Source organism: Malassezia sympodialis, genomic scaffold, assembly GCF_000349305.1.
Source record: "Malassezia sympodialis ATCC 42132 genomic scaffold, msy_sf_2, whole genome shotgun sequence".
Classification (NCBI taxonomy): Eukaryota; Fungi; Basidiomycota; class Malasseziomycetes; order Malasseziales; family Malasseziaceae; genus Malassezia; species Malassezia sympodialis.
Window position 1 is genome coordinate 132182 of NW_017387800.1, and position 21289 is coordinate 153470.

General features: G+C 62.5%; 6 protein-coding genes across 6 annotated transcripts; 2 read left to right on the forward strand and 4 right to left on the reverse strand.

The window, feature by feature from the left end:
• Positions 1–5: 5 nt before the first annotated feature.
• On the reverse strand, positions 6–750 carry MSY001_0392 (uncharacterized protein; the record flags this gene model as incomplete). The annotated part of the gene is made up of 4 exons (XM_018885474.1): positions 6–35; positions 109–384; positions 457–637; positions 713–750. The coding sequence occupies 4 exons, from the start codon at positions 748–750 to the stop codon at positions 6–8; spliced, it is 525 nt and encodes a 174-aa protein (XP_018739026.1).
• A 247-nt stretch (positions 751–997) lies between these two features.
• On the forward strand, positions 998–2038 carry MSY001_0393 (uncharacterized protein; the record flags this gene model as incomplete). Its single annotated transcript, XM_018885475.1, is given in 3 exon segments — positions 998–1120; positions 1152–1538; positions 1550–2038. 3 exon segments carry the CDS (start codon positions 998–1000, stop codon positions 2036–2038), a joined length of 999 nt encoding a protein of 332 aa, XP_018739027.1.
• Positions 2039–2253: 215 nt separating this feature from the next.
• MSY001_0394 (uncharacterized protein) lies at positions 2254–5223 on the reverse strand (the record flags this gene model as incomplete). The annotated part of the gene is made up of 5 exons (XM_018885477.1): positions 2254–2856; positions 2884–2933; positions 2963–3038; positions 3071–3176; positions 3353–5223. 5 exons carry the CDS (start codon positions 5221–5223, stop codon positions 2254–2256), a joined length of 2706 nt encoding a protein of 901 aa, XP_018739028.1.
• Positions 5224–5369: 146 nt separating this feature from the next.
• On the reverse strand, positions 5370–15711 carry MSY001_0395 (uncharacterized protein; the record flags this gene model as incomplete). The annotated part of the gene is made up of 2 exons (XM_018885478.1): positions 5370–8707; positions 8832–15711. The coding sequence occupies 2 exons, from the start codon at positions 15709–15711 to the stop codon at positions 5370–5372; spliced, it is 10218 nt and encodes a 3405-aa protein (XP_018739029.1).
• A 129-nt stretch (positions 15712–15840) lies between these two features.
• Positions 15841–18767, forward strand: MSY001_0396 (uncharacterized protein; the record flags this gene model as incomplete). Its single annotated transcript, XM_018885479.1, has 3 exons — positions 15841–16029; positions 16360–18584; positions 18644–18767. The coding sequence occupies 3 exons, from the start codon at positions 15841–15843 to the stop codon at positions 18765–18767; spliced, it is 2538 nt and encodes an 845-aa protein (XP_018739030.1).
• A 106-nt stretch (positions 18768–18873) lies between these two features.
• Positions 18874–21277, reverse strand: MSY001_0397 (uncharacterized protein; the record flags this gene model as incomplete). Its single annotated transcript, XM_018885480.1, has 5 exons — positions 18874–18879; positions 18953–19571; positions 19869–19970; positions 20224–20278; positions 20356–21277. 5 exons carry the CDS (start codon positions 21275–21277, stop codon positions 18874–18876), a joined length of 1704 nt encoding a protein of 567 aa, XP_018739031.1.
• Positions 21278–21289: the final 12 nt, after the last annotated feature.

Genomic DNA, 21289 nt, shown 5'->3' on the forward strand with positions numbered 1-21289 from the left:
CTCTTCTAGCTCGTGCTCGCGGAACAAATGATAATCTGAATTAGTCCCCTCATACACACATCGATGGTGCACATCTTCTTGTCCCTGAGTATGCTGAGCCGTGCGTACCCAGGGGACAAGTACATCCTGAGCAGCAGCGTCGTCTTGGTAATGCTCCAATTGTTCGTCAAAGAGCCTTCGACCACCGCCACGCTGTTCAAACGCCCACACATACACCATAAATCGACCGCGACCTGGTCGGTCAGGTACAGTAGGCACTGGCATGGGAGTGGGGCTATCATCATCAACAGGCTGGATAAGGCGGATCAACTCCTGGATAGACTTCATGCGCCGCTCAGGGGTCGAAAAATGGTGGATAGTAGCGATACTCAATGCATAGTCCTTCTGTCAACATCGCACGTCACGTACGAATACCCCATAGCGATACCCACTACACAGAGCATCCGCCACAGCTACCTCGTGCAAACGCTGCATATCAAACGACGGAAAGTTGCGTTGGGCGGCAGAAATTAGCGGTGCGCAGCGGTCGGAGCCGAGCGTGACAAGCGACGACGCGGCGCTGTCTTGCGCCGCATCACCCAGTACCGACCGCAGAAACAGGTATTTGCCATTTCCACAGCCCAAATCCACTCCCACACTACCAGGGGGGAGAGTGGCAAGAAATCGAGGTATCAGGGGCCATGGCTGCGTATGTTATGCAGAACACGCTTACCTTGTATCGCGTGCTGGAGAAATGATCGGCAATCTCATCGTAGACGCTCCTGTTAGAGAAATTCTGCGTACGCATGTACATTTTCTTGCTCATAAGAGGCAGAGTCTGCTGCGGAAAGCGCATCGGTGAGCTGAACCTGCTGGGATGCACGCGCCATGACGCGCCGCCCAGTTGGCCAGGTTCTACGCGCTGCTGGCAGCACGGGCAGAACGACCCCTCCACACTGAAGCAACCCCCTACGAGGCGACCCGACGGGTTTCCACGGTATCTTAATTTGTGATTGTCATGTCGATGGAAGCTCCGAAGCCGGAATGGACAGGCCAGCCTATCCGCCTTGGTGTTATTGGCGGCTCTGGTCTTTACAAGCTGGAAGGCATTGAAATTATTGATGTGGTGAACCCCAAAACGGTATGTATTGTAGACAATCTAACCTGTTCAGCCCTGGGGATACCCTTCGTCGCCTATTAGCATTGCCAAGACAGAGGCAGGTACTCTGGTGGCCTTCCTTGCGCGCCATGGTCTTCACCATGCGATTTCCCCGTCCAACGTGCCCTCGACAGCCAACATCGCGGCGCTAAAGCACTTAGGTGTGCGCGCTATTTTGGCCTTTTCTGCCGTTGGCTCTCTGCGCGAGGAGATCAGACCCAAGGACTTCGTCGTTCCCTCGCAGATCATTGACCGCACCAAGGGCGTGCGCCGTACTTCTTACTTCGGCGAAGGCGAGGAAAAGAATGTGGTTGCCCATGCGTCGTTTGGTGACCCGTACGACAACCACCTGCGCCCGATTGTTGAGGACATGTACGTCGGATCATTACTAACCATGCCAGTATTCGTGAGACGCTGGCGGAACACTCGCCGACTGTGCGTGTTCACGGCCACAAGACAGTGGTGTGCATGGAAGGCCCGGCCTTCTCGACTCGTGCCGAGTCGCTTATGTACCGCCAACTGGGTGGCGACATTATTAACATGTCGGCGCTCCCTGAGGCCAAGATCGCGCGCGAGGCCGAGCTCAGTTATGTCCTTATTGCTACATGTACGTATGTCATGAGACTTACGGAAGCGACGGACTATGATGCCTGGCGCGAAACGTCCGACACCGTCAGCGTGGCCGAGGTGCTGGAGAGTCTTAAGGCCAATGTTGAGGCATCTCAGGTCGTAACGAAAGCTCTGGTGGATCGAGTCAACGAACTTGTCGGAACGGATGACTCGCCCATTGTGAAGGGATTGGAAGGCAGCATGCGCTTCAACGTGATGACCAAGCCGGAGCATATCCCTACCGAAGTAAAAGACCGCCTTCGGTATCTTCTGCCGTGGTTCCCGCAGTAAAGTAGAAAGTGCGACCTAGGCTAGACTATCTGAGCAACGCGTGCTCGTAGTGGAGAGCGATGCAAAAAATGCGACAAGAATGAGATTCGAACTCACGCGGGCAGAACCCAATGGCTTACCAACCGGACGGTTGTGCTTATAGCAGGCCACCGCCTTAACCACTCGGCCATCTTGCCATCGACAGTAAACAAAAGGCCTTACGTGCCATGTCAATGTCACTGCTGACCATCGCCCTCCCTCGGATAGCTGTTCGCATTGCGTATTAGGAGCCGCACATTGTTGAGTAACACTAGGATATGATCTTCAAACTGCGTCCATTCTTCTTGCGATTCACCGCTAGCACGGGTATATTGTGCCCACCGCAGAAGCTCATCGGCCTGGCGGATTTCCACTTCCAACTCATGCACGGGTTGCTGCTCCCGGTTTGGCAGTGTCACCTGTGTCAGGTCCACTTGGAAGCTTTGGAGAGAATAGGATAAACGGTCTTTGTCCCGGACAAACGTGGGAGTACTGTTCTCTGGTGGCCGCGGCATGGGAGTCTCCGTGCTGATACTGATTCTGTAGTCGTACATGCGCATGGGACAGAAAATGTTCAGATCATCGATCCGCTTTTTGGCCACTACACCACCCGGCTTGATCTGTTGTGTTTGCGAGTCGCGCGTGACTCGCAAGTGCACACTTTCGCCAGTAGGCAGGTGTTCATCGTAGAAAGCGTCTGTCTCTCGCACATGCTTGTACGATACGCGCTGACTCTCATCCATGCTAGCCGAATACTGAACAAGCTCATTGAGAAGCTGGTTAAAGCTGCGATGCTGTTTCTAACGGTCAGTACTGCCGTCCCTTACCATGGGCACATTGCTCTCGAAGCGGACTCCCAATGCGCGTGTGTCGACCACTGTTGGTCAGCAGTTGGCAAGCACGTACCTGTCTCTGTAAATACAGGCAATTGAAGACGCATATTCGTGTGCCGATCGATCAGTGTGCCGACCTTGGCTTCAATCTGACCGAGTCAGTAGGCGCAGTTGCACACACCTCGACATTGCTGAGTCCTCGTGTACGCTCCCAGATCCAGTCGGAAACGAACACAGTAAATTCATCGAGTGGATCCACTCCAAACACGGAACGCGCGGGGGGCTGACTTCCCTCCATCACAATGCGAGTGAGCCAAGCGCACGGCGCAGGGAGAAAGTTGGCTTCGCAGGTGTCCGCGAAGTAGCGATGACTAAGCCTACACACTGGCATACTGATAATACAAAGGTCTATTCATGCTCATGTCGAACCACAGCTGCATGGAGGGGGCTTGTGCTTGCATACTTGGCCGTCCATTGTTTTCCCCGCGGGTCGAGGGGAGAATAGGGCAGAGCAATGCCTTGCCTATGCGCAGACGCTTCGTGGGCCACACACAGCACGGTTGCCTCATCGTACGGTGCGGGCGAATGCGCCTGCTCGGGTGCCGTGAAGCTGCCGTAGAGGAACCATGGGTCCTGCCATAGCTCAAGGCAGTGTGCACGGCGCTTGGGGTCTCGCCGCAGGAATCGCGAAATGGTGTGACGCGAGCGCGGCGTCAGCAGGCGCAAAGCAGGGTCGTACGAGTCTGTGAGCTGATCCTCACTGAGGTCGTTCGTGCGCTCGGGCCAGCTCAGGTCGGCCTTGGCGATGCGAAGCAGGTGTGCCTTGCGGTTTTGTGCATCGCGTTCGGCCACACTCATTACGCGCTCCCGCACGTTGCGCAACGCACGCTGGTCACTCGCGCCACTCGTATGCTCCAGGAAGGGGATCTGCCCTGTCAGGAGCGCGAAAAGCACGACCCCCATAGCCCACGTGTCAGTCTTGCGACCGTCGTACTTCTTGCCCATAATAAGCTCGGGCGCCGCGTATTCTTCTGAGCCGCAGCGCGTCTCTAGCAGCTGATCTTCATTTACGAAACGCGCAAGTCCAAAGTCTGTAATTTTGATGAGGGGCATGGGCCCCAACTGCGAAGGCGTCAGTTCTTTGTTCGTGCCAAAGAGCGTCCGGGTGACCATAATATTTTCCAACTTGATATCACGGTGGACGAGATGAGCGTCGTGCATCCAGTGCACAGCCGTCGCTAGCTCGCCAAAGAGACGGCGCACGAGCCACTCGCGCTGCGAGATCTGCGCCTGGTGGCTTGCAAGCAAGTCGAACAGCTCACCACCCGCCACAGCCTCTAGCACGAGTGCATAGTGATGGGGTGTGCGGAACGCATTTTTAAACTGGACAATGTTGGGGTGCGAAATGTGCTTGAGAATCTCTGCCTCCCGGAGCCAACTGACGCGCATGCGCTTGTCAATGGTCCATGGGTCACACGCGATCATTTTGAGCGCGACACGGCCATGCGAGGGTGTCTCAGCGAGTAGGACCTTACTGAACGCACCTGTGCCCAGCTGAGACACGATGCGATAGGGGCCGACACGTCCAGTGCGATTATCCTCTTCCTCGTCGATACGGTCCAACGCATCGAGGAGCGCTTCGTTCAGCGGCCGCTCGCGCCGTTCTTCAGGTAATTTCTGTACCGGTTCAGGTGGAAACAGACTATCGTCAGTGACATTGACGGATGGTCCATGAATGTGCCGCGATGTCGTGCTGGGCCGTGTTTCGGGCTCGACCGGTAGCCGCGGGCGCTCTTTGTAAGGCCGGCTTTCGTTCATCAAGGGTGTGCGTGGCGGCACCAAGGACGCAGGTGCCTCAGGCGCCCACAACGTCCGATTCGGCTCGGAGGGATTGCTCAGTGCGCGTTGGCGCCGCTGAGATGACTCAGGCGGTTTGCCAGCGACATGGCTGCTGACGCTGCGCGATATACTCGCGGGCGGCTTGGGTGTAGGCATCGACGGGCTTGCGTTGAAGAAGGCATCGGTCTTGGAGTCCTCGACCATCGGCGAGCTCCAGTTCTCGTCTTGAGGCGTGCGAATCAGTGGGCTGGGCAGTGGCGATACGTGCTGACCATCGAACTCATTCCAGTTGCGCTGGCTCCGCACGGAGCTAGAAGGTTGCAGCGATGTGCTGGTGTACAGAGGGTACGACCATCGGTCTTCGGCGCTTCCTTCGTCCAGAAGCGTGAGGTCCTGCAGCGTTGGCAGCGTCCGATCAGCGCGCGGGCGGGTCGAAGCCAGGCTCTCCCGGTAGCCATCCTCGGGCGCATCCTCCGGCGTTTTGATTGCCGGCATCTCTGCCGGCGCACCACCGGCTTGGTCCAACGGGGCACGGGGCCCTTGGCCCTTCCCCAAACCCATTGCTTGGCAGCCAAGAAACGAGCGCCCTGACGCCTGCCCAGCCCCGTCCCGGCCGACGGTACCCCACGCTTAGTCATAGTCTACGGGGCGCCGACGCGCGCCGTGGCGCACCACAAAGTGCTCAGACCACGTGCGTCGACACTGGCCTCGCCACGGCCGATCGCGACGAGACGCGCAAAGTCTGCGACACTCTCTAGCGGCAGCGCGCAGTGTGCGCGCGCCGCATGCGCACGCTGCGCCTCGTCCCAAAACGCACGCGACATAGTGGCAGCCTGCGCGCAGATGGCTTCCGGCACCCCAGCGATTTGCGCGACTTGTGTGCCGTACGACGACTCGGCGATGCCAGGCACGAGGCGGTATGTAAAAACGACGTGGCGCTGCTCATCGTCCACACGCACCTCCATATGCCGGTTTGCCAGGTGCGGGTATCCGTCGAGCGTCGCAGCCACTGTCAAATAGTGCGTCATAAAGAAGCATAGGCACGGCGCGCGCGTGGCCAATTCATGCAGCACCGCGTACGCAATCGCCTGCCCATCGAACGTCGACGTACCACGGCCCAGCTCGTCCATAATCACGAGCGAGCGCGGGGTCGCCTCGCGCAAAATCTTGGACGCCTCAAGCATCTCGACCATGAACGTCGACTGGTGACGGAACAGCTGGTCATTCGCGCCCATGCGCGACGCAATGCGGTCGACCGGTGCCAGTCGCGCCGACGCTGCCGGCACGTAGCACCCCAGCTGTGCAAGAATCACGGCTGTGGCAGCCGTGCGCGCCGTCGTGCTTTTACCGGCCATGTTACCGCCGGTAAGTACCATAATGTCCTCGGCGTCTCCACCAAGCGCCACATTGTTGGGAATAAACTCCGTAGCGCCAGTCAGCGCACTGGGCGCCATACAGGGATGCCGCAGCTCCTCAAATGCAAAGAGGGCCGTGTCATGGTCCACGAGCGTCGGGCGACAGGCAGGCTCACCCAGCGCCTCGGAGCTCTTAGACAGGCTTACGAGGCAGTCGAGCTGGGCCACGGCGCGCACGGCGCGCGCGTACTGCGGAAGGTCCGCCCGGAACGCTGCGTACACCTCGCTCTGGAACTGCTTGAGCGCGGCAAGGCGCGTCTCACGCGCCTCCTTTAGCTCGCGGATCAGCTCCTTGGTGCGCGGTGTGTAGTACCGCTTTGCGGCTTTGGTCTGACTCATGAGAATCCACGGCGCGGGCACCTTGGTGCGCGCCGGCAACTCGAGCTGGTAGATCTCGTTTGTGCCCACATGTTTCCACGCCACATCGCGCGCCGCCAGGCCGAGCTGTGTCGCACACGCGGCCTTTTCGTCGTCCAAGCGCTGTTCCGCCGCACGCACGCCCGCGACCGCCGCATCGTATGCGGCTGACTCACCCTGGACCGGCGTAAACGTTCCATCGTCGCTCGCGGTGAAGTGGCGCCGCAGCGCCGCAGCGCGCTCCGCCACATCGGGCCAGTCGTCCAGGAGTGCGCGCAACACCGACGACGTGCAAGTGCGAAGCGCCTCGAGCAGCGTCTCCTTGGCATCGCGGAATCGCTCGAACGCACGCAGCACGAGCAGAAAGTCGCGGGGCCGGCACTTGCCCGCGGCAATGCGCGTCTGCAGGCGTTCCAAGTCGGGCAAGTGCCTGGCGAAGGCGTGCAGGATCTCGGAGCACGCTGGCGTCGCACGCAGGTCGTCGACGGCGTCGAGGCGGGCCTCGATCGCCGCGCGCTCACACAGCGGCGCTGCAAGCCACCGCCGGAATAGACGGCGCCCGAACGGCGTAACGCAGCGGTTGAGCAGCTGATGCAGGGTGCCTGCCTCGGAGCCCTCGTCGTTCTGCAGCACATGGAGGTGCATAAGCGACTTGGCATCGAGCAGGAGCATGCCTTGGCCGTGCGCAGGCGCCGCGCGCTCACGTACATTACCACTCGCACACAGGTCCACATCGAGGTGCAGCTGCTCTAGGTACCACAACAAAGCGCCCAGAGCTGCGAGCGCCGGGCCGCCCGATTCCAAGAGCGGCGTGAGGCCGCTGGGGATCGTGTCAAAGAGACGCGCGAGGCGCGTGCGTGCTGCGGCCTCGTCCAGAAACTCGGTGCCTGGCTTAAGCATTGTAAACTCGCAGGTCGTCGGCACGGTGTTGCGCACGAGACGCAGCGTGCCGGGCGCGAGACGACCCTGCTCGTAGAGCACTTCCTTGACGCGCAGAGAGCGCAAGAGCGTCTCGAGCTGTGTGAGCACCGCATCGTCATCGAAGGTCATGTAGCGGAATTCGGCCGTAGCTGCATCGAGCGTCACAATGCCAAAGCGGGAGAGGCCCGCAGCGCTCAGCTCCTCCTTGAGGCAGAGGCAGTAGCTGTTGAGGTCGTCGGAAAGCACGTGGCCATCGACGATCGTGCCGCTCGTGACGACGTGCCGCAGCTCGCGGCGCACAATCTCTGAGCCGCCGCCACGCGACTTTTCGCCCACGCGCATGCCTTTGGCGACAGCCGTCTCGCACTGGTCGACGCGCCCGACCTTGTAGCCCAGGGCGAGCAGCTTAGTAGCGAACAGGTCGAACGAAGCTTCTGGCACGCCGACCATCTTCATTTTCACACGATCAGTTAGCTTGAGGTCGCATTCGCGGTGCCCGATCATCGCATCTTCTTCGTACAGCTCGTAAAACTTGCCTTTTTGGAAAAAGAGGACCGTGTCCCAGTGGTTCTGCTTGATCTCCCAAAACTGCTTTTCAAACGGTGTGAACGTCTTCCACGCCGACGGGGGGATGTACAGCGTGCGCTTGTCGTAGTCCATGTCGCCAGGGCGGTGCATATCCTTGTCGCGCACGTCCAGCAAGAAACTGTATGCCTGCTCGTTCTCCTGCTTCTTGCGCTTCTCGTCCTCTGCGCGGCGCTCCGCCTTCGTCAGGTGTCCTCGCGCAACGGGCATGGGCGGCGAGCTCGCCGGTGGGGCACGCGGCGCGCGCCTCGGCGGCGCCTCGACCTCGACCTCGACCTCGGACTCGGCTTCCGAGGCCGTCGCGGGCTCCTCGCTCTCGACAGCACTGTCTGCCTCGCTCTCTGATGCGCTCTCTTCGTCTAGCACAAATTCGTCTTGCTCCGCCTCGTCCGGCTCGGCGTCCGAGTCGTCCGAGTCGGCGCGCGCCTCGGCATAGTTGACGCGCCGCGCCGCGCGTCGGCGCCCTCCCACGGCGGGGGAGGGCGCTGGATCACCAGATGAGGGCGGTGTGAGTGAGGCACGCTTCGGCGCGTCATACGAAGCGTCGGGACTCGGCGACGAGGGCGTGCCGTTGCGTGCAGGCGAGTGACGCGCGCGTTTCCGCGTGGGCGGCGGCGTCGCCACGGCGTCCGCCGGCGCGCGCTGCGCACTGGGCCCTGCGTCTGCTGCGCGCTTAGGTGGTGCACTCGGAGGCGATGGACCTGGCGCCTTGCTGAAGAAGCCGAGCAGCGACGTCTGCTTGGGCGCCATGGTGGCGAACGGCGCGTAGCACGCGGCGCGTCGCGGTACTTTGTACCACGTGACTCTACCAGAAGGCGCACCAACCTATGAACGCGACGCACAGGTGCTCGATGGCGGTCGCATCTTGGATGAGGCGCTCGATCTGCTCGGGCACGGTAAGCGTGACTTTGGGATCAAAGTCGCGGCCGGTCAGCTTGTTCTGGATGCGCCGGACGACCTCGAGGGCGCGCTGATTGCGTGCCTCGCCCTCCACGCCGCGAACCTCGAGGGACGCTTCGTGCTCGTGCTCGTGCGCGTCGGGCGCGCGCTGCTCGGCGTCTGCATCTGTCACAAGACGCCACGAAATGAGGGGGTCGTGCACGAATGCCTCGAGGAGGGCGAGCACGCTCTCGCGGTTGTCGCGGAGCACGCGCATGGTGTTCTCGGCGGTGACCTTGAAGGTGCCCTGGATGCCGCCGACCTCCATCGCCTTAATGAGCATGCGCGTGAGGCGGAACGGCACCTTTTCGGGGAACTTGGGGCGGTGACACGCGATCTCGAAGCAGTCGCCAAAGTCGATGTGGATGATTTCGCCCGTCTTGCGGTCGAGCAGCAAGTTGGACGGGTGGCGGTCGCCGAGGCCGAGAATGTACCCGGCCACGGACGAGGTGGCGAGCGAGCGCATGTACGCGGTGCGGCGCTCCAGCCACGCCTCGGACGAGCGCGACTTGAGCCACAGCACGCGGTACAGGTCCTGGCCAGGCGTGTTGTCGAGTGCGTACTCGAACACCTCGACCTTCTGCATGACCGTGAGGTTGTCGTAGTCTGGCGCCATCTGGAGCATGAGGCGGTGCTCAATGTTGAGCAAGATTTTGTGCTGCTCACGGTATTCTTTGATGAGAATGTGCAGCGTGTCGCTGTTCGCGACCCAGCCAAGCATGCCCGTGTTGGGCGAGAGCGGAATGACAGGGAAGCGCCGCAGGCTCAGGCGCCGCTTGTACGACTCGGTGTCGATGGCCAAGAGCGTGTTGACGAGGCCGAACAGCTGCATCACGCGCTCGTCCTGGCGCATGTCCTCATGCCCCTTGAGCAGGTACTGGTACGAGCGCCCATCGCTGCCCTTGATCTTGAGGCGGCGCGGCCGCTGCTTGGACGAGATGACGAGCACGACCGGCTCAAACTGCGTGATGCGCACGATCGGCTGCCCACTCACGTACGTGCCGGGCACCGCCAGCTCGAGATCCCGCAGCGCGAGCAGCTTGGGCGACACGTACTGCAGCGCAAGCTGCACCGAGTTGGACGCGGGCAGCTGCTTGGTAATGCGCTTGAACACATGGTAGTACAAGTCCCATGCCTGGTTCAGGTCGTTGATCTCGCCGTGCTGCCGGTAGCGCCGCACGTACTCGCGTGCCTCGTTGAGGTCGCGCCCGTGCGTCTGCGCAAACGACGTCTCCCGTAGCGTCTCGGGCCCTTTCTCGAGCAAGTCGTGCAGGGGCCCGAGCGTGGCGAACATGCCCTCGACGTTGTGCTCGGTAAAGTACAGGCGCGACGCCTCCTCGAGTCCCTCGTGCCACATTTCGTGCCACAATATCGCAATGCGGATCAGCTCGTTGCTCACAAGCAGGGCCTGCTCGACCAGCACCGGACTGTGCTCGCGCATCGTGTCCATGATGCCCATCGCGGCGTGCATGCGCATCGCGCTTGGCGACTTGGTCGCAACGGTCAGGGGGTACACAAGCGCCTGGGGATGCGCGGTGCCCACGTCCGCGAGCAGGTGGTGGATCAGCCGCCGCACGCGCGGCGACGGCGCGCTGATGCGCGCAATCATCTGGGGAATGACCTCGAGCCACGTGTCGACCGACACGGTGCCGAAGCCCTGGCGCACCGCATCGGCCACATGCTCGAGGTGCCCAAACTTGAACCACAGGGTGAGCAGGCGCAGCGTGTCCTGCAGCGAGTTGCCGCTCGCCAGGGCGATGGAGCGGAAGAAGCCGTGCACGCCAGGCACGATGCTCGCTGCCACCTCGTGGAAAGGGATGGCGACGCCGTGGCGCTCGTGGTGTGTAATCACATCGAAGTTCGACAACGCCCACGCGTGCCACGCCTTGTACCACGTATGGTCGAGCTCGGTCGCGCGCTTGTACGAGCGGATCACGTCAAAGTTGTCGTCCACGACCCAGTCTTCGTTCATCGCGACCTGCCACTCGCCGAGCTTGAAGTAGCAGCGCGCTAGCAGCTTGGCAAACTCGGCGAGGCGCGGCGACGCACGGATATCGGGCAGCATGAGGTGGTCGTTGTCGTCGACGGTGGCCATGCCGAGATCCTCGGCGAGGTTCGCGGTAAACTCGCGCAGGTAGCTCAGGCTCTCGGCGCGTGCGCCGCACGCCCACATGAACTTGAGGTGCGAGTAGATCACCGCGGGCGGTGCTTTCGGGCCGGCCAGCGGCGCGTCCAGCGCGTGCGCGTCGGGGCCAAGCAGCGAGTTGAGCGTCTTCTCCGCGAGCACCATGCGCCCCGACTTGCGGCACAGGTTCGCGAACTTGATCCACGTATCCATATCGTCCGCAGGCGTGAGCACAATGCTGCGGACGCTCAGAATGCGCTGCCACACTTCCACGTCGAGCTCGCAGCCCTGCAGGCGCTTCATCCAGATCGCCCGCATCGTCGCCTGGCGGTCCGGCTGCTCCGCATAGTCGAGCTTGTACGTGAGCGCCTCCTCGAGCTCTGAGAGCATCTGCGTGCGCACCATGAGGTCGTACGCGCGCCCGTAGCTCTCGCTGATCAGCGCCGTCAGCTCCGAGTCGAGCGCATCGCGCGCACGCGCAACGAGGCGCTTGGTCTGCGAGCGCTGCGAGCGGTGCACCGCTAGGACAGCCCGGTAGAACGAGCGCTCAGACGACTCGGGGCGCATCGCCGCGATGAACTCGTCCATCATGTCCCACTGCCCAAACGACCACGCGGCCGCCGCTGCGAGCGGCGCCATCTGCCGGCGCCCGTCCGCATTCGCGGCGGGCCACCGCGCGTGCACGAGCTCCGTGAGGTGCTCCCACTCGCCGAGCGCGTGCAGGCAGCGCATCTTGCCAAACACGATCTCCTGCGCGTCCGGCTGCTCCTGCGCGCGGCGCTCGTACGCGGCGAGTGCCTCTTCCCAGCGGTGCAGCTTCTCGTACCACTCCTCGTGGTGCGTAATGTCCATCTTCTCGCGCGCATACGTCAGCGCGCCGAACGCGGCGTCGCTCTGCTGCAGCTTCGTGTTGATGTCGATGAGCAGCTCGACGATCTGGGGCGACGGCTCGGCGAGGAACTCGGCCTCCTTGTAGTGCAGCGCCTTCGCATACGCATGGAACTTGTACGCGCGGTCGCCCAGCAGGCGAATGCTGATCGGCAGCGCCTTGTCATCGTGCTCCATAAACTCGGCCAGCTGCAGGAGCGCATGGACGACCTGGTCCGGAATGTCGCTCGCGTCGAGCGCCGCCTCGATCGCCCGCAGTAGGCTCTCCTGGTACGAGTCGTACAGCTCGACCCAGCACGACACAAACGCCGCATTGAACAGCTCGAGCGCGAGCGGCTGGTACACTTCCGCTAGTCCTCGGCAGGCGCGCAGCGCATGCGACGGCGACTCGCGCAGCATCTCGACCGCGAGGCGCCGCAGCCACTCGCGCCAGTCCTGCGCCGTGGACACGCGCGACGTGTCCCACACGGCCTTGAGGTGCGCCTGGTGCACGACCATCTTGGACGCCTCGGCATGCGGCGCCTCGTCCGCCTTGTCGAGCGCGAGGGTGTCGGGCGGCAGCAGGTCCAGCGGCAGCGTCTCGCTGCGCAGCAGGCGCGCAATGACCTGCTGGTACCGCGTGTGCTGGATCTTCTGGTGCACGAGCGCCTTGTTCACCACCGCCACGAACGTGAGGTACGTGGGACCGAGCAGGAATACGAGCGCTGTGAGCGTGTCAAGCGTGGGGGCCCGCAGCTCCGTCACGCCGCTGTTCAGCACACGCACGAGTGGGTGGATGATGCGCGAGGCGTGGTCGGAGAAGTTGACTTTACGCGAGAGCTGGCCGACCGTGACGATGGCCGCGCGGCGCACATGCACAGGCGCGTCTGCGCGCTCGAACAGCGCCACGAGCACAGGGAGCACGAGGTGGATGTATTCCTCGAGGTTCGCGCCAAACACATAGAATGCCTGCAGCATACGCAGCAGCGTCGGTGTGCGCTTCGGGGTGATTTCGCCCTCAAGCGTCTGCAGCAGGTTCGGGAGCAGCAGCGGCAGGTATGCCTTGAACTCGCCCTCGAGGGCGCGCGCGACAGCCTCCATCAGCGCCACGATCGTCATCTGGATCGCCGAGTTGGGGTTCCAGTCGGCCTGCACGAGCGCAAAGATGTCGCGTAGATAGTTGCGCACATGCTGCTTGATGATCGAGATGAGGATGGCCAGCTGCTGGTAGTAGAACTCGCTGAGACCACCGCCCGCGCATGTGCGGATCACGCCGAGGAACGCCGGGATAATTTGGGGCAGGAACGCGACGCACTTGAGGCCCTGCGTCTTGAACATGTACATGATCGCCTCGATCACCGCGTGGTGGTGCACGGACAGGGCGGGATCACGCAGGATCGCAATCAGCGCTTCCACCGCCACGTTCTGGTAGTACTCGTCCGTGGACGTCCCCATCGCCATCGCGAGCTCGAACAGGTCCGTCTGGGGCGCGCCGTCCGGCGCCGCCGCGGGCTCCAAACTGTTCTCCAGCAGCTTGTGCCGGTATGGATCGAGCGCACCCAGAATGCCCAGCACGCGAATCGTCTCCCGCCGCACTGGCAGCGCCTGCTCCGTCTTCAGGATCTTGACGAGCGCGCTCAGCAGCGTGGGGTACTGCAGGTACGGATTCACCACGTGGCTCGTATTCGACGCGATGCGCCCGAGCGTCTTGAGCGCCGCGTCGCGCTTGGTGACGTTCGCGTGCGCGGGCCCATGGCCGAGCTGCGACACCGTCAGCGCCACGAGCTCGTTGACGAGTGGCGCGAGCTCGTCGCCGCCGACGCGCGCGAGCTCACCGAGGCACTCCATCACACGAGCGGCGACGCCCGCGTTCGCATCGCTCGCCTTGGGCAGGAGGACCTGCAGCATCGTCAGAACGTAGCTCTTGACGAGTCCCTGCAGCGCGCGTACAACGCCCGTCAGCAGGCGCGCGGCCTCCTCCTTGTGCCGCGCGACCGTGGCGTACTCGAGCCCCGTGAGCAGCTGGATAAGCACTTTACGCAGCGACGGCATCACATACGCCGGGTTGTGCCGCGCGAGGCGCCCGAGGATCCCGATGGCCACCTCGCGCACCGCAAACTCCTCGTCGTTGAGCGCAATAAAGATCGAGCGGATGTACTCGGTCTGCGCCAGGTGCCGATCGAAGTGCTCGTCCAGCGCACTGAGCACCGTGAACCGCAGCTCTGCATCAGGGTCCGCCACGCCAACCGTGATCAGCTTGTCGAGCACATCGTTGAACACCTCGATCGCATGCATCGACGACTGGTAGCAGATCGGGTCGTTCACAAAGATGCGCGCACACGTCACCGCCGCCGCCTTCCGCACCTCCTTCGCGTCCATTTCGAGGTACGGCAGAGTGCAGTCGCGCACAAACTCGTTCAGCACATGGCCTGTAAAGTCAAAGCTCCCGAGCGTCTCGAGCGCGATCGTGAGTGTCTCTGTCGTCTTGGCATCGGACGACACACGGATCACCGGCGGCGGCAGCGCTCCGTGCCGCGGCAGCGGCGCACCGAGCGGGCGGTACGGCACGCCGATCAGCAAGTGCGACAGCATCTGCAGCAGGCGCTCCTGGACGATCGGCAACAGCGTAGGAATCGCATGCACAATCTGCTCGAGCGCCGACACCAGCGCGACACTCAACCCACACGCGAACATCATGTCCAGCAGATCATGCACGTCCTTCTCGATGCGCGCACCGACAGCGACGGCGAGGTGTCCGATGCAGAAGAACACGGGCGCCTCGGGCGGCACGCTGCGCTTCCCGCGCATCTGCAGCGACTCGCGCACACACTGCATGATCGCCTCGACATAGGGCTGCATGCGGTCGCCCATCGCCATCGCGACAAGCCCAATCGCCTCGAGCGTGTCGCCACACGCCTCCTTCGAGCGGTCGCGCTCGCGCCGCAGCTGGTCGATCATCGCGGTCATCACCGGACCCAGGTACTCCTCCGCGTAGTACTGCGGGTCGTACGCAGCGAGCACCGGGATCAGATTCGTCACGGTGCGCTTCACCAACGGGTCGCGGTGCCGGTGCAGCCGGAGGATCAGCTCGCACGTCCGGTGCAGCCGCGTGCGCATAAACGTCTTCGAGTGGCGCAGCAGCTTGAGGATCGCCAGCAGGCTGCCGTGGATCACCTCGACCGACGCATCCTTGAGCCCCTGCTCCGCCTCGTCGTACACCGACTCGTACGCCTGGGTGCCCATCTGCTTCTCGCGGTCCGCAATGATCTGGAAGCATGCGCCCAGCGCCTCAGCCGTCGCTTCGCGCACGGCCACCTTCGGGTCCCGCAGCCCAATCCAGATATAGTCGATCACACGCCCCACGTACGCGTGGAATAGGTAGGGGACATTGCGCGCGATCTCCTTGATGATGAGCGCCGCGGCGTACCGCCCATTCTCGTTGCGGTCGCCCTGCAGCAAGTCCAGCGCACGCTGCACTTCGAACTCGACAAACTGGTCGCCGAGTGAGTGCCCGCCGTACTTGGACACACGCCCGAGCACCCGCGCCGCAGCGACCATGACCTGCGCGTCCCCACACGGCAAGTTCGGCTTCAGGTACTGGTAGAAGCGGTACAGCCGGGCACTGTCATCCTCACTTTCGAGCGTGAGGAAGCTGTCGATCGCGGTGATCCCCCCCAGCTTGCTCGCCGTCTGTGCGCTGTGCGCGAGCTCAATGATGCGGCGGTTGAGCTCGTTGTGGAAGGCTTGCAGGCGCTCGCCTTTGAGCTCCGACATCATGTACGACACCTGCGTCAGTCGATCGCACGCACAAAGCTGCCCAGCTCTTTGCCCGCATTCGTCCGCACCGTCTTGTCCCTGGGACCGTTAGTCTCGCCCACGCACTTGCTCTTCAGCTCGTCAAACATGCGCGACAGCGTCTCAGACGGCTGCATCGACTGCGACATGACCGACGCCGTATTCGTGACTGTCACCGGCGGTATCATCGTGCCGACTGCGACTTGCGCCGCTCAACGTCGGTCGCCTCTCACCTGCACGAGCGGAGCCGCGGGCAGCGCGGGCGCCCGTGGCTCGAGCGACGTGTTACAAGACCTGGTAGGTACCCCTGTAACACGGCCGACGCGCCGGCGACCGCTTTTTCCTTTTCTCTCCCTCTCCCCCTCTAGCATTGGGTAGGTCGAATGGTAGGGCTAGTCTCTATGGCGCCGCCACCACACGGCACCTCTGCACTCGTGCCGCGCGTGGCATGCTGTCCGTCAGCTCGACGTCAGTCTCCTGTTTATTCATCACATCGTCCGATCGTGGACGCGTGGCTGAGGGAAAGACAGGATAGATCACTGGCCCTCTCCATACACATTACGTACCTCCTCTCTATGGAGCCGCGTAAGAAAGAGGCCCTACATCCCTCGTCATAGACGCTCGTAGCCAGCAGCACCGCACGTGATTCTGACGACGCGCGGCCCAGGACGTGGGCGCCACTATGGTTGCGTCATGTCCTCCTCGGCGCCTCCGTACGCGTTGGCGGCGTGCCTAGCCGGACACACGTCCGATGTGCGCGCACTGGACGCATACACACTCTCCGACGGCCGCCTCGTGCTCCTCTCCGGCTCGCGGGACCAGACGGCGCGGCTGTGGACCGCCGATGCCGACGGCGCGTTCCACGCGCAGGTTCTCGAGCATGGCAGTGGCTTCGTCAATGCGGTAGCCTTCTTCCACGATGGCACCGCACTCTATGCCCTTACAGCGGGGCAGGACGCCGTCGTGTACGCGTACGAAGTACACACGGGCGCGGAGATGCTGGTGGCCCCGACGCCGCGCTACTCGTTGGTGGGCCACGCTTCGAATGTCTGCTCGCTCCGCGCCTTCGGCTCAGCATACTTCGCGAGCAGCAGCTGGGACGGCACCGTGCGCATCTGGACACAGTGGGAATGCACTGCCACGCTTGCGGGGCACACCCAGTCCGTCTGGTCCGTGCTCCCCGTCGATGCCGACCGAGTCTTGTCGGCGTCTGCCGACAAGTCGGTGCGGCTGTGGTCCATCGCCTCACCGACCGAGCCTGTGGCGCAATGGGACGGCGCCACACAGGCAGTGCGCGACCTCGCGCTGCTGCCGGACGGCACCTTTGTCAGCGCCGGCAACGACGGGCATCTCCGCTCTCACTCGTTCGACGGCGCTCACACCACCGTCGCCACGGTCCCGGCATTTGTCTACTCGCTCGCCGTCCTGCCCATGCACAGGCTAGCGAGCAGCGGCGAAGACCGCTGCGTGCACGTCTGGCACGGGCCATCGCTCGAGCAGGTCCTAGCCGTGCCGGCCCTGTCGGTGTGGTGCGTTCATGCTCTGCCGAACGGCGACTTGGTGTGTGGCGCAAGCGATGGGTGCCTGTACCTGTTTACACGCGACGAGCAGCGCCGCGCCTCAGCTGAGCAGATGGCCACGTACGCTCAGCATGTTCAGACCCAGTCGCTGAGTGCCGGCGAGGTGCAAGGTGTTCGCTCCACCGACGCGCGCGATGCACTGCAGACGCCCGGCGCGACGGAGGGCGAGGCTCTGCTGCTGCGCCAGGGCTCACGTACCGAGCGGTACCAATGGAGCACACACACACGCACCTGGCAACCCACCGGCCTCGTCTCAGAGAGTGCGGCGCCTTCCCAGAAGACGACATGGCGCGGAAAGGAGTACGACTATGTCTTTGACGTGGATATCGCCGACGGAGCGCCGCCCCTGAAGCTCGGCTACAACGTGTCGGAGAATCCCTATGTGGCCGCGAGCCGCTTCCTTGAGGAGAACGATTTGCCCGCGTCGTTCCTCGACCAGGTCGTGCGCTTCCTCGAGAAGAACACGGAGGGGGTAACTGTGTCGCCTCATGTGGCTGCCGATCCATACACCGGCGAGGCGCGGTATGTACCGGGCGCCGCCAGTGCGCCCGGTGACCGTGCACCGGCCCCCCTCTCCGTCCTGCCGCAGAAGGTGTACCAGTCATTCACCCACATCCAGCTCAGCGCAGCCCACGCCAAGATCCTCGAAGTGAGCAGCAAGGACAGCGCTGCGCCGCTCAGTGCCGAAGACAAACAGGCGCTGCAGGCGCTGATCACAAGCCTCGAGACGCGTGCGGAGCCAATCCCTGTCGACGTGCTGGGACGGCTGCTGCGTACTTGGCCCGTCACGCTGCGGTTTCCACTCTTGGACCTTCTACGTGCCGCTGCTTGCTACACATGCACCCAACCCTATGCTATGCTGGTCAGCGATGCGCTTATTGGCGCCGACTGGGACGCGCTGGATGCGGTCGGTGTGGACAGGAAAGTGGCGGCGACCAACTCGATGCTGGCTCTGCGCACGCTCGCCAATGGGTTCTCCGCCCCGGCGGGGCCCACGACGATGGACGAGCTGGCCTTGGAGGCTTTAGCTACGCTGCAGTCGCCGCCGTGGCCGGTACTGAATCGACATGGCCACACGGCCCTGGCGACTGTGGCATACAACTACTCGATCCGCGCGCTGGAACATACGTCGTACGAGCACGTTGGGCTGCTGCTGCAGCTGATCATGGAGGTACGTGAGGCGCCCTCACCGCCAGATATTGTCGCAGCCGCCGACTGCCATCGAGAGCGAGTGCGTGTACCGCGCGCTCCTGGCCCTGGGCAACCTCGTACGTGGCCATCACTCATCACAGCTTTGTGCTCCTTGCAGCGCCTCTTTTACGCCCGCCCAGCGCGACCAAGCTCGGGACCGTGCCCTTGCGTGGCGACAAAGCATCGCAGAGCCACGCATCGAGACTGTCTGTGCGGACATCGCCGCGCTACCGTAGAGCGCCCGCATGGATCGATCGACCGTAGTCGTCGACACCCTGCCTGTGCTGCCGAATCTTCCAGGCGACGCACAGCACCAGCAGTAGGCACTGCAGCACGGCAGCCGCCACATAGGGCATAAGCGTCGTCCAATTCACGCCTTCACGCCCAGCGAGTGCGTACACGAATACGAGCGAGCCCGGCACCTGTACGCACATGGTACCGATACTCACGCTGCGCACGAGCCCCGCACGCGCCGTGTGCCAAATCTGAGGCACATACTGGCACGCAGCGAGCCCGGCCGCAGCGAGGCCCAGCAGCCCAGCCCAGTGCTGCAGGTACCGGCGGTGTGCGTGCACCGCGATGAGTGTAGCACTGACGGTGCAGATGATCAGCAGGTACGCCAGTGTCACCCACACGAGGCGCACGGCTAGCCGCTTCTCATGAACGGACCCAATCTTGCCGTGGATCTCGTCCTCAGTCGGCAGGTGGTGACGCTCGAGGATCCCGCGCATCGCCGCCGGAATATTTTCGTAGTGCTGGTGCTGGTGCGCATGTGTCATGAGCGCATCATGGGCTTGTGCCTCGCGGGTTGCCGCCGCCCCATAAGTGCGATGAATGTGTGTCTGGATCGACTCAAGATCACTCTCCGATCCTGAGGAATCGTTGCTGTCAAGCAGCGGTGGGTGTAGACGACCTGCATCTACCACTCGCCGCTTCGTCCGTGGCTGGCGTCGCTTGCGGCGCGCCGTCGCATCCACCTTGTAGTAGACCATGAACAGGACAAAGATCAAGGTAAACATCACCTGCTGTAGTCCCGTCTGAAGTACGCCCATCAGATGCTCCAGGTGGCTCCAGCGCAAGGGTGAGAATATGCATCGAAGGAGAGGCCACTGAAGCACGATGAGATTCAGCGTCGCACTCCAGCTCGAGGTCGTCCCAAGAAACAAGAACCACGGGGAGAGCCCCACTGACGACTTCACCAAGGTAATACGCAGCATTTGTGGTATGTAGGACAGAACAACTCCCACGCACACCACAATGGAAAGCGCAAGGGTGGCTCCATCATGGGGGGGCAGCACACACTCATCCTCCCTCATGGCTGGATGCCAAGGTTTGGGGCCCGAGGTAGGGCCAGCCCCGATTTACGGCCTCCACATGGGACTCGCATCCTCGCGTTTTCGTCCATGCCTCGGAAACATTTCAGCGAGCAGCAGGGCTTGGCCCATGTGCTGGCCTTGTCCGAGCAGGCTGTTCAGAAAAAGGATTTGCAGTTTCAAAAATCTCTAGAGAAAAATCAGGCTGCTCGGGAACATATCGCTGAACGGCGCAAGCAACAGCAGCAGCGCAAGGAGCTCGCCCGCCAAGCCAAAGACACGCCTTCTCGCTCCTCTATGCTCAAGCTACTCCGTGAGAAGCGTCGCGAACGCACACGTGAGCGCCGAAAGAAGCGCAAGGAAGAGGCGATGGGGTCTGATCCCGCCGCTGCATCCTCGCAGCCCACCCAAGCGCCGCCCGAGGGCGCACGCCCGAAAAAGAAGCGCGTGTCGTTTGGTTAACTATGGCAGGGTATTGGAGTGCGTCGGCGGAGCCAGCTTCCTATTGGCATCACCGAACTCCCGCACGATTACCTCACACTTGACTGTGTCACAGAGCTTCTTGGCGGCCTGCTTGATCGCCGGCGGGAAAAGCGTCAGGCCTGCTGCACGTTCGACCGCTTCCACATCCACCTCAAAGCTGCGCAGCGGTGCCGTATCGGGGATCATGCTGTTGGGCACAATAAAGGCACCAAGTGCCAACTTGGCGGAGCCACCCAGCAGTGCGCCCGGGCTCGTCTGTCCAGCACCCAGCACTACCTTGGCAAAGTGCGTCGGCACGGACACGCTCGGTGGCGAGCCAATCACTTCGTACGAGACTCGCCACTTGCCATCCGTTGACTGCCGGGGCAGGTACAAGGGCACTGTGAACACATACAGGTCCTTGAATTGACTGGTAAGACGCCGCACAAAGTCCTCCGTGTACGCCCAGTAGTCACGATTCATACCAGGACCAACCTGAGGAGCGATGTTGGAGAGGTAGAACGTCTCGTTCATGGCGGCCTGACTTGTCTTTGCATCTGCTGCAGGAACCATATGCCCACGGTCGTAGCCCGAACGGAAATAGTCGGAATTTGTCGAGCGAAAGGCAGCCGGGATGCGCGGATCTTCCGCAAAGATGGACTGTGCGCGGTTCACCTCTGTGCCGGGGGGGCGGCGGATCGACTCGGCTGTCAGATGCTCCGCCGTCCATATGGGATGCCTCAGGCGCCGGTCATACGCACTCACATACGCCTGGTTGCGCAGAAAGTCAGCGACTGGACCAGGGTGGCCAGAGAGAGCTAGTGCATCATTGACAGGCGTCGGCGCAGCATGAGGATTGGCACTCAGCGTCTCCGTCTTTGCCGGGGCATGAACTGGCACTGTAGCCGTCTTTTTATGCCCACCTTGCAGCCATACGGCTCCTCCAGCTCCCAAAAGCACGCCTCCTGCGAAGAGTCCCGCCTGCACTGCCAGCGACATGCTGCAAGCGAG